Below are 12,567 nucleotides of genomic sequence, written 5' to 3'. Positions count from 1 at the left end.
ACAGACCGGTAGTTGCCAGGGGCCTGGGTGGCGGGGGGCAGGAATTAATCACTGGTAAAGAGGTTTGGGAGGAGGTGGTGATTTTGTCCTTAAACTAGTTGGTGTGAGGGCTCCGTGATTTTGTAACTATACTAAAAAACAATGAATCTTATATACTTAAATGGGTGAACTGTACAAAACCGTTTAAAAAAAAAAAAAAAGTAAGCACACAAGGGCTCCATTGGAAAGTGGGTGACACATGCTTCCTGGACCAGGAGTCAGGGGACCCGGGCACTCACCCCACCCTGCCATGCGGCTTCCCTTGGTCACTTAGGTCCTCTGTGTTTCTGTTCCCCTAACACAGACGCACATGCCAGCTACAATCCCAGCGCACAGTTCCTGAGAGCCTACTACGTGCTAGGCACGGATCTCAACCATTTACGCACAGCATCACATGGACTCTCCCGGGACCTGACGAGGGGTACTATTTTACAGCCGGGACGGCAGAAGTCTAGAAGGGTTAAGCAGCTTGCTGACAGTCACACAGCTGGTGACAAACACACGGGCTGTACCCACCGGGTCATTTCTCCCCGGGCAGACCCCCACAGCTCGTGCTTGGTTCCATATTTGGCATAACATGTCAATGCACACTTCTAAGACTCTTTTCCTCAAACCTTTAGGTCGTCAAAAATTGTCTATATTCATGTGAATTCTTTTTTAGTATGTGTCCAAAATGCAAATATGTAATTTACGGATGACTTATCATGGTCTAAACATCATTCTGAATCTGCCTTCAGCCTTTTTTAAAAATGAGCTGCCAGAGAGGTTTCTCGAAGAGGGGCCAGCCAACATTCTGTGTGTGCCATACTGAAAAATACCTTGGAGCCCTCGGGGATACCCCTGACCTGTCCTCACACGACAGGACCTGGGCAGAGAGCTCTTCTTGCTCCCTGTGAATACCTGTGTCCCGCCGATCTCCGGATCACCAGATAGGCGTCCACCGCATAGCAAAACAGCCACCAGAAGCAGGCGCTGTACAACAGCTGGGTCCACATCTGTAATCAGGAAGAGCCTGGCATCAGAGCTCCTGGAAACAGGCACCAGACTGCCCCAGCCATGAAACGAGCTGGCAGGTGCCTCCTCCTTCCTCTGACGTCAGGAAGCAGGACATGAAAGCCGTCCGGAGACGCGTGGACGGTCTGGGAACGCAAAGGTGGGATGCGGCCCAGGGCGCGGCGTCCCTTTGTGCTCCGTCTGCTGGGCGGGGCTGACCAGCCAGCCCTGCCTTCCGCACACTCACAGGCATGGAAGAGGAAGGCCTCAGATGGGAGGCCTACACGGGTGTGAGGGCTCACAGCGCCTGCCAAGGAGCCGCTCTTTGTTGAGAATGAAGGAGGATGGACAGGAAAGGGCTTCCCAGAAAGGGGCAGCACGAGACTGGTGTGCCTCCTGGGGTGGGCTGAGGCCGCTGGTCCACTGCCTGCCGCTGGAAAGCAATGCGGGCAGAAGGGAGAGAAGCGCAGACTTCGGCGACAGTGCGGTGCACGGGGCAGGATAGATACGTCTATTTCAATGCCCGTTTCATGAAGCAGAATACATCCAATCAATCAGTAACTTTCTCCTTTTTGTTTTTGGCCAGCTGGCTTCACCTGCAGCGCAATCTACGGTAAGGGTGGTCTATGTGTGCTTAGAAGTGGGGCAGAGACAAGCCACACTACGGCAATGGTTCTGAAACCTCGGGGGGAGTCGGGAGCCCCCAGACGGTCTGTTACATTGCAGATGGCCCCCACCCCAAGGTTCTTGATCAGTAGGCTCTGAGAATTTGCATTCTAACAAAGGCCAGTGGGTTGAGACCACGCTTTGAGGACTGTTGAGGACCTCAGCCTGAGAGGAGGGCGGGGGAGAAGAGGTGAACAGAAAGAAGGTGTACTTACCGCACTCCCCACGCAGTACGCAGCAGGCCAAATGTCTGTCCCATTCACACTGGAGGGGTTTTCAACGAACTCTGGGAATCCTAGCCACACCACAGACCGGAATACGATACCTAAGAGGGAATCAGGTGGTACAGTCATCCCTTGGGCGACGCATTCCAAGACCCCCAGTGGATGTTGAAACTGCGGATTGTACTGAATCCAATATATGTTTTTTCCATTACATGCGTTCCTATGACAAAGCTTAGTTTATAAATTAGGCACAGTAAGAGATGAACAACTAACAATAAAATAGAACAGTTATAACAAGAGAGGGTCATGGAAGGTACGTGAATGTGGCTTTTCTCCAAACATCTTACGGTACTCGCCTCACTTTTCTCATGATGATGTGAGAGGATGAGGTGCTTGGGTGAGGAGAGGACGTGCGGCGAAGGACGCGGGCACCGTGATGTAATGTGAGGCAACTACTAACCCTCGGCCAGCACCCGGGAAGGAGGAGCCCCTGTTTCCAGACCACAGTGCACCAGGGGGAGCTAAACCCGCAGAAAGCAAAACCGAGGCTAAGCGTGAACTACCACGCTTTGTGATGGACCTAACTCACATTTAAAGCGGACTTGGGGCTAAGAATGGTAAGTAGATGGACGGATGGATAAATAGCCAGGAAGGGACGGAGAAAGAAATGACGGAGGAAAGAAACACACACACGGGTGTGTGCAGAGAAAGAGAAACAAATGAGATCCAAGGGGAAATTATTTCGGTCACAAAGCAAGCCCAGGCACTTTGATCTCAACTTAAATCATCACTAGGCACAGTCCTATCCCTAATGCGTTGGTTGTTTACTCAATATGAAGAAGCGGTTATGTGAATAACAACCTGTATTTCTTGGCTGTGTTTTTAATGTCCATATTAACTATTCCTCACACACACACACAGATTGAAAATGCACGATTCTGAAATGTAAAAAGACTTTCATTCTCTGAAAAAACGCATTTAAGATTTTCATAAATTGGCTCTAGGCAATTTGCTGTTGACATTTATTATTTATAAGTTTTCTTTGCTACTACACTCAAATATCTAATTCTCCTCAAAACAGTCTACACCCTTAAGGTACAGATGAAGCCCGCTTGTTAGGTAATGTGATATGCTTTGTCTAAACATATGCTTTGTAAAACGGTACTAAAGGGTAACTGTCAACAGTACAAAGTTATACACTACGTACTCATGTCCACTGATAGCGTGTAACACACTCTTAAATATACAACGCATAATACACTACTAGACACCGTAATACACCACCGAACTCACACTGCATACTCTACCTCCAGATACATACTGCATAATACATCACCCAATACCGGGGCCGCTGGGTGGCTCAGTCGGTTGAGTGTCTGCCTTCAGCTCAGGTCATGATCCCGGGGTCCTGGGATCGAGCCCCACATTGGGCTCCCTGCTCAGGGGAAGCCTGCTACTCCCTCTCCCTCTGCCCCTCCCCCTTGCTTATGTGCTCTCTCTCTCTCTCTCTCTCAAATAAATAAAATCTTTTTTTTTTTTTAAGATTTTATTTATTTATTTGACAGAGATAGAGACAGCCAGCGAGAGAGGGAACACAAGCACGGGGAGTGGGAGAGGAAGAAGCAGGCTCCTAGCGGAGGAGCCTGATGTGGGGCTCGATCCCACAACGCCAGGATCACGCCGGGATCACGCCCTGAGCCGAAGGCAGCCGCTTAACCGCTATGCCACCCAGGCGCCCCTCAAATAAATAAAATCTTATAAAAAATATACTCTATATAGTGTGTGATATACTACAAACATACATTATGTAATACGATACCAAATTTATATTATGCAACATACCACTAAAGAGGAATTATGGACACTAAAAAACTTTAGATCTTCTCTTTATCAAGCACTGCTCATAAAAATAAGGCTTCCCTTCTGTAGAATGCTTTATCACTTTCAGCATCTAGCACTCCTCTGAGCTCAATAAATGTCCTCCTTATTTTTGTATTGATATGAGCTGACAAAAGTCAATTCACAAGATGTGCATGCTAAGTCATTACGCTGTAGATCTTAAATTTTTACTGGGCTGTACATCAATTACATCTCAATAAAACTGAAAAAAACCTCTGCCCTACGAGGTAGGCATCTTAGCTATTATTTTTCAGTGAAGTGTCAGTCACCAGGCCTTCCCTTAATTCTGCCTCTGCTCATTTAACATCATGCATCTCCCTTCCAAAAGAGAATATACAAATATTATTCCACTGATCCTCAAAAGATATGTGGGTGCATCTTTATTTCCAGATATCCAAGTTACAGAAAGTACATTGCTATTAAGATGCTTTTCCAGGTGTGCCTGGGTGGCTCAGTCGGAAGAGTGTGCGACTCTTATCTTGGGGTTGTGGGTTCGAGCCCCACATGGGGTATAGAGATTGTGTAAATAAACTTAAAAAACAAACAAACCATGCTTTCCCAAAATGTTTTAGCAGAATCAGGAAGAAAACCAGTTTCTTTTCTTTTTTTTTTTTTTTTTTTTAACGTTTTTATTTATTTATTTGACAGAGAGAGAGAGACAGCCAGTGAGAGGGGGAACACAAGCAGGGGGAGTAGGAGAGGAAGAAGCAGGCTCCCACCGAGCAGGGAGCCCGATGCGGGGCTCAATCCCAGGACTCGGGAATCACGCCCTGAGCCGAAGGCAGACGCTTAACGACTGAGCCACCCAGGTGCCCCAGAAAACCAGTTTCTGATTTAATTAACCAGCACCAAGATGATTTTATGCCTAATAGAAAGGAAGTACTGCTTCCTGTCTGACTCCTGAGGTCTGAGAAAGTGACTAGAGGTTCCACAGCATTTACTGGAAGTCAAGGTCTTTGAGGGTCTCCAGGCCCAAGAGCACATGGGCGAACGGGGCCCTGAGATACAGTCACCTGTACCGCGATCTGCTCAAGGTGGGGTGTGAGCTGCTGCCATCCCCTCAGGGCCCAGCTCCAACACCATCAGCAGCCCTTGCTTCGAAAGCAAAATTACTGAGAAATACAATTCCAAAATGATTAGCACCTGTCAGCCACCTGCCAAGTGCGGGCTGTACCTGGATCCCGATTCAGACAAACCAACTGTAAAACAGCATTTATGAGACAACTGAACATACAGCAGTGACATTAAAGAACGGATTTTCAGGGCGCCTGGGTGGCTCAGTTGGTTGAGGGGCTGCTTTCGGCTCAGGTCATGATTTCAGGGTCCTGCGGTCAAGCCCCCTCGGTAGGGAGTCTGCTTCTCCCTCTTCCTCTCCCCCAGCTTATGCTGTCAAATAAATAAAATCTTAAAATTGATTTTCATTATTTTAAGATGATAATACTACCAGTGTGAGATAGATACACACACACACACACACACACTCACACCTTATCTTCTAGAGCTATATACTGAGATCTGTATGGATGAAAGTATATACATTCTGGGATTCGCTTCAAATTAATCCAGTGGAGAGTTTGATAAGAGGATGGAGTATAGATAAAGTGAGGTCATGGGTCCAGGGGTTCATTATACAGGCTGTGTGATTTGTGTATGTTAGAAATTCTCCAAAATAAAACCTTAAAAAAATGGTCAGCAATACCTAGCTTAGAGGTCTCTAAAATGTGCCGGGCGGGGGGCAAAGTTTCTGCAGACATCCCCCTCTGCCCTTATCTCAGCAGGAGATAATGCACAAATGCAAGGCCTGGCTGTGCTTCCATAATACTGTACTGAAGGATACCGACATTTAAATTTCATGGAATATTTAATATGCCAGGAAATATTTTTCTTTTAAACAAACAAACAAAAAAAACTTTTGGGCTACAGAAAGAGGCAGCAGGCAGGATTTGGCCACCTGTGGTATAAAACCCAAGCCTGACAAAACATATACATTTACATATATTACGGATATATAAAATTTTCTTCCTGATTCTGCCAAACCATTTTGGAAATGACTGTGTCTACACAAAATACTGTTAGTCTCTCACTGGCAGAATAATTATGGATCCATTAGAATATCTGAGTTTTGCTTAACTGCCCTGTCTAAAGTTTCCTCAGTAAGTTTGCAATAACAAACACTATAAACTGTTGTTTTTTTGTTTTTTTTCCTTCAACAAATGTCCCACGGGCGTGATTTTTACTGCCTATCCTGTTTTGCGAAGTCCCCTGGACGTCCTGTCCGGTCCCTAGGGAGCCGTCTCCGGCTTCGTCCCCTACGCTACGAATATGCAAACACCCGACCCAAACCCGCAGGCCATGCTCCCTCACTTTGGGACCGAGCAACGCGCGGGCGGAGAGCGCTCACCTGGGCACCGAGCGGGTCCTAACCCGCGGGCTGGGCGCGCTCACCCGGGCACGGAGCAGGTCCCAACCCGCAGGCCGAGCGCGCTCACCCGGGCACGGAGCAGGTCCCAACCTTCCGGCCGAGCGCGCTCACCCGGGCACGGAGCAGGTCCCAACCCGCGGGCCCCGCGCGCTCACTCGGGCACCGAGCAGGTCCCAACCCGCGGGCCCCGCGCCTTACCCAAGCAGCCGAGCAGGTCGCAGGCGGCGGCGGCGCGCAGGATGCGGACGGAGGCCGGGGCGCGCGCCGACGCCGGCGGGGCTGTGGAGGGGGCCCCGGAGCCCGCGGGCCGGCGCCGGGGCAGCAGCTGCAGGAGGCCGAGCACCAGACTGCAGGCGCCGCTGCCCAGGCACAGCGCGTGGAAAGCCCGCGGCTGGAAGCTCAGCACCAGCTGTGTGGCGGCGTCCCGCGTGGGGCAGCAGAAGGTCCCGAGGCGTGGGGAGGCCATGGGCCGTGCTCGGGGACGCGGCTCAGGTCTGCCCAGACCCCCGGCGGCCCGCCTGAGTCAGGTGCTGGGCCGGCCGGGAGCAGGGGGATCATGTGCCAGGGGCCGCTCCCCCCACCCCGCGCGTGCGGAGAAGGCACCGCTCTCGGGGGGGGGGGGGGGCTGTGCGCCCTCTGCAAACGCCACGAGGTCTCACGAGGGTGAGGCTGGGTTCGGAGGAGGAGGAGGGGTGCGGGAAGGAGAAAGAGCCCGTGGCCGGGCAGGTCAACTTTCTCCACTTTCTCCAAACTGCCACCTCGCCTTAACTGATCTAACCAGAAAAACATGCCTCATTTGCCAGCTCTTCCCTATTTGGGACCCGACATCCCTAATGCTGGTGCGTTACAGGCACCAGAACACGCCCATCAACTCCGAGGAGACAGGTGTTGAAACAGCGCTTTTTCATGCCCCCTCGCCCCCGCGAAACCAATCTCGCAGAGGTAGGGTTTTCGCTGAAAATCAAATCTCAAAGACGGGGGCACTTGGCCTAACGAGACACGTTCACACAGACATTTTGCACCTTTCTGTTCAGTGTTCCGTTTCTACTCAGCTTCAATGTAGGCTTTGGCATGCTAAATTAGCTTTCAAGAGTAATTATGGTTTTTAAAAGTTATTCAAGTTCATTCTGATTTCTTAACTGTTTTTGTGTTTCATTATGCATTGAAAATCAAGCTTTCTTCTACATGCATAAAAGTTTCAAAGCTATATCATCACTGGGAGCCTGGCTGGCTCAGTTCGTGGAGCATGGGACTCTGGACCTCAGGTTGTGAGTTCCAGCCCCAGGCTGGGTGTAGAGATTACTTTAAAAAAATAAATTAAAAAATTTACATAATCACTAATGAAAACAGTAAGCATACTGGTGAAGTTTAGAAACAAACTCTTCAAGGCTGAAAATAACCCCCCGCCCCAGGTTACGGCTTTACTAACCAAAGCTTCATTTAAAATAAACCCCCAAAACCCTATCAGATTTATCATCTAATAAATTAAAAGGCCCACTGGCAAAGCCCAAGCAGCTACCCTTTAATCTCTGCCCCCAATAAATGGGCCCCTCTCCAGGTTTTTTCCAAACAACCAAAGGGAAGGCATCCCCACTGTTCCTCCCTCCCCCCACTTATGAAAAACACTTAAATGCAAACACATGCCCTCCCACCCAGATGCTCATCTACATTTGCACCCCCAGCTTTGCGATTTTAAGCAAGGCAAAGTTTGGGCTCAGCTCTAGGCCTTCTTCCTGGAGGACCACAGGTCTGGGCTTCCCTGTTGGAATTCACGGTAGGCAGACAGGAGGCGGCACTGCCAGATGGGAAGCAGACACTTGAACAAAGGGCTGCGGACGCCAGCACTTCTAAAGGATCTGACCTGGCACGTCCATTAGCAGGGGCAGCTGCTCTGATAGAATTCTGGAACAGACCGACATTGTCAAAACCTTCACTGCTCTTGGGTATTACATGCTTGCTTATAAAAATAGCAGAGAACATCATAGGAGTACTCCCCACACGTCCATTTGTCAGTCCCTTAGAAAGCATGAATCCTGCTATCTATTTTGGACCATTGATCTCCTCCCTTTGCTCTTGGAAAGCAGAGACAGCTTCTGGAGGACAGTGTGCGAAATGCACTTTAAAGATAAAAATGACAACGGGGCATCTATGCGTTTGCCCTAATGCCCAGGGTTTGCATGGCCAATCCATACACAAGTGCTATGCGTTTCAATCTCTGCTTTGCACCCAAACTGCACAGAGCCCACCTCTCCGCTTCCCACGTGCAAACCTGAGGTCTCTGGATGATTCAGGGGCCAAGTAGTCAAGGCTGAGGCTCCCAGGGGGGTCAGTAATAACAGGAGGGAAATTATTACAAGTGAAGAGTGCTAGGCCACATCAGCTCAGATGATTATGCTACAGATGGGCCTCAGAGCAAACCTGAGGAAGGACAGATAGGAGACTAAACTTTTTAACTGTCAGAAAGAACTTGAAATTAGTCTAAGAAATAAAACTGAGTGGATGGAACTGGAGGGTATTATGCCGAGCGAAATAAGTCAATCAGAGAGAGACAATTATATCATCTCACTGATATGTGAAATTCAAGAAACAAAAGAGATGAACATAGGGGAAGGGAGGGAAAAATAAGACAAGATGAAATCAGAGAGGAAGACAAATCATAAGTGGCTCTTCATCACAGGAAACAAGCTGAGGGTTGCTGGAGGGGTGGTGGGTGGGGGGATGAGGTAGCTGGGTGATGGGCATTACGGAGGGCATGTGATGTGATGAGCCCTGGGTTTTATATGCAACTGATGAATCACTGAATTCTATCTCTGAAATTTATAATGCACTGATTTTAATACGTTGATTTTAAATAAAACTTAAAGAAATAAAACTGAGATAACAAACTTCTCGTGCAAGAGTGCAACTACAATATGAAAAAACAGGTAAAGCACACACACGGGAGGTGGAAACATCTGCAAGTATACAGGTGTGAGAAATGCAATGATACTGCCAAGCCAGTCAGCTGAGCCCAAACAGGGAGATACCTGTGTCGTAATCCTCAGGGCCTTTAAGTATATGATGTTCATTTGTTCCCCCACTGTTCCTCCTTTCCTCCCTCCCACCCAGTTTACCACCTGGATTGCACCTTGCATTTTCAGCCTGGGCTGCCCGGGAACTGCTCTGTGGTCTCGGCTTTCCTTTGCCCCACAATTCACAACTTGCCTGCCGTTACACTCGATCCCATACACTAACCGCTGAAGAGGCTCAGGGGGTCTCTCTTACGGACAGCTTTCTTTTCCCAGTGAGTCCCCTGACACCCAGAGGTCTGAACGGGAAGGACCGAGTTAACAGGAGAACCTCAGGTATGCCACAGAATGCAGCGGAGGACGCGATGGGAGGCAGACGGATGGTCTGCTGAGATGTACCAACAGCAGCAGAAGTGAGGAGAGCGTGATTCACAAAAACCGACTGTTTCCGTATCGTGTCAGTGGGCAGGCTCCGTGCTCTGCATTGTACACCGCCGCCTTTAATACACAGGGGCGGCCTTTCACGTGGCTTTTACCGATACTTAAAGTGATGTGGACAGTATGTGAATTAGTAGGCATGGCTGTGTTCCAATAAAACTTTATTTACAAAACTGGTGGAGACCTAGACACTTTGGCCCCTGTAGGTCTACCCACAGAGGCTCTGGCTTATCCAGCAGCTGCCCCGAAAGGCTAGGTGCCTAAGCCCAAAATGCAGGAAGGTTAACACCTAGTGGGCAAACAGGCCAACAAACGATAGGAAGCAAGAAGTTGCTGGTAGAGAAACTGGCCTTCCTCCTTCCCTGTGGAAGTTTCTGAGGAGAGGCTGCATACGGCCCTGGGCAACCAGCTGTGTTTCTTAGGAATTTATGGTCTATTCATAAATGTACCACCTTTAATTTGCTCTTCCTTCTTCCCTGCTTTACTGCCCCTTTTGTCTGGGGATCCCATGATGTTCCCCTGCAAAGCTTCAGTGCACAGTTTGGCTTAAGCTCTGCTTCCTAAGGAACCCAGGCTAAGAATCTGCAAAGGATTTCAGCGGCTGCAGCCACAGCCCTGCTTGGGGTCCATCTGATGACCAGTAGCACGTTGGCCTTTCAATGTATTTCAACAGAAATTTACTGAGTACCATGTGCAAATTGATTGAACAGATAAAGAGACAGGCTGTGTCCAATAATTACGGAGTGTTACCAGGCCTTAATAAAGAATGAAACATAAAGGACAAAGGCATTGTCAATGCCAAATAAACTAATTAATCATAGATGTAATTGGTGGAGGGTAGAAAGAGATAGGGATTGAGTATGGTTTAAAATGAAATTGTACTTAAAAAAAAAAAAAAAAGGCGTTTTAAATGATATCAGACCTGAGAATAAAACTTATCAAGCTTAATGTGCATCCCATTGCAGATCTCATTGAGAAGCAGACTCTACAGTCCTGATTCTGCTTGTGAGGACGACTGGGTGAGGCCCTGCATGCCAGGAAACCGCATTTCGAGCAAGCTTCCACAGATGTGCACAGTGCTGGTCAATGGCTCCTACTTTGAGCAGCAAGGTCCTAGAGCTTGTATCTCAACCTAAAAAAGGGAACAAGCAGGCCACTTTTAAATGTGGGGAAGGCTTAGTTCAAAAGAGCAGCAAAAACGATCCATACCCAAGGAAGCCCAAGAGCATTCTGAATGCAAATGGCGAGTCAGGAGTGGAAGCGCTGGGTTAGCAGTGATGAACCTTCCTTCTGGTTCTGAAAGCCCCCCTGGGTGAGAAATGTTTGGGACTCATCTGGAACAGAAGTCAGGATGCTGGGGGGAGAGGGAAGCCAATGGGAGGGGAAGACGACGGGTAAGAATGGAGAGAGACAGACAAAAGTGATTCTGTGTAGAGGAAGGGAGAATGGCCTGACAAGGCTCTCGGGTAGAAACTTAAAGACTTTCACTCTGGTCTTGATAAGAGAGGCCAGGGCTATGAAAAACTCCTACCTAAGCTCGAAGCTCGTTTTGCATAGGTGAGCGGTTCCGTGTCCTCCCTGGACCTATCTAATTGCAAACAACCCCACCTCTTTATAGACCAGTTAAAATGCTATCTTCTCAAAGCCAACTAAGCAGCTGTTAAGCTCAAATAGAAGGAAAAACAGGATTTGCTTCACAGATATTGGATTTTTCTTTTTTTTTTTTAATATGTTATTTATTTATTTGTCAGAGCACAGGCAGGGGGAGCAAGAGAGGGAGAAGCAGGCTCCCCGCTGAGCAGGGAGCCCAACGAGGGACTCAATCCCAGGATCCCGGGATCATGACCTGAGCTGAAGGCAGACGCTTAACCAACTGAGCCACCCAGGCGCCCCGAGATTTGATTTTCCAATTCACAGCTAAATTTGCTGGAGCATAGCCATTCCACAAAGAAAAAACAACTGTTAACAGTGCGATGCAGTAAACAACCTCAAGTAAGAGTAGAGACACTTGCAATTGACACTGGTGTTTGAATAAAAACCAAGGAAAAAGAAAACAAAAATATATTCGAAGCTGATTGTGATATGAGTAGCCAATGTTATTATTCTAAAATAAATATTTAGTAACTAAAAGAATGGAGGCACAGGGCCGCCTGGGTGGCTCAGTCGGTTTAGCGTCTGCCTTCAGCTCAGGTCATGATCCCAGGGGCCCTGAGATTGAGCCCCACGTTGGGCTCCCTGCTCAGTGGGGAGCCTGCTTCTCCCTCTGTCTTCTCCCCTCTGCTCATGCTCTGTCTCTTTCTCTCTCTCAAATAAACAAAGTCTTTAAAAAAAACAATAAAAAACATAAAAGAATGGAGGCACAAATAAATGGGCAGCCATGAACTATTAAGGGCAGTTCAGTGGTAAGTTAAGTCAAGGGCAGTGTTTTGCCTCTAAATCTGCATTTTGTGCTTTTCCGGGATGTGCACGCAAGCAGAAGTGATTCTACAATCCTTCATGCTAAGAAATAATTATCCTTACGTTTACATGTCTAAAGACATTTCTCTCTCATTCTTTACGATGAGGAATGCCGGCTTTTCAGTTCAATTCACCTTATTCTGTATGCTGACATTCTGACCTTTCAGCTCAAAAAGAGAAAAAGGCTTTTTTTTTTTTTAATGAATATTTCTAATGCCCAAAAAGGAATGTAATGATTTTGAGGCCCAATGCTCAACTGCGTATTTGAATTCAACTGACAAACACTCAAGGACAATTAAAGGCAAATTCTTTTACATAAATCTTCTGTCTTTGGAGTGGCTTTCAAAGTACACACACACGTTAAATGTACACACAAAATTATCTCTTAATCTCTTAATAGAATTATAGAAGCATTATACAC

The 12,567-nt window shown here is 47.9% G+C and overlaps 1 protein-coding gene across 1 annotated transcript in view; it reads right to left on the bottom strand.

Moving 5' to 3' along the window:
- LOC125283108 (G-protein coupled receptor 143-like) overlaps window positions 1-6,802 on the bottom strand; it is a 37,543-nt gene extending 30,741 nt beyond the window's left edge. Inside the window, exons 1-3 of the mRNA XM_048222183.2 lie at window positions 6,442-6,802; window positions 1,914-2,023; window positions 940-1,034 (exon numbers count right to left, since the gene is read on the bottom strand). Of these exons, the coding sequence (XP_048078140.1) occupies window positions 940-1,034; window positions 1,914-2,023; window positions 6,442-6,709 (473 nt within the window). The 5' untranslated portion in view covers window positions 6,710-6,802. The remainder of the gene's footprint in view (window positions 1-939; window positions 1,035-1,913; window positions 2,024-6,441) is intronic.
- Window positions 6,803-12,567: the final 5,765 nt, after the last annotated feature.

The sequence above is a fragment of the Ursus arctos genome, chromosome Y (genome assembly GCF_023065955.2).
Source record: "Ursus arctos isolate Adak ecotype North America chromosome Y, UrsArc2.0, whole genome shotgun sequence".
NCBI classification, from domain to species: domain Eukaryota; kingdom Metazoa; phylum Chordata; class Mammalia; order Carnivora; family Ursidae; genus Ursus; species Ursus arctos.
This window is presented reverse-complemented; position numbering and strand designations above follow the sequence as displayed.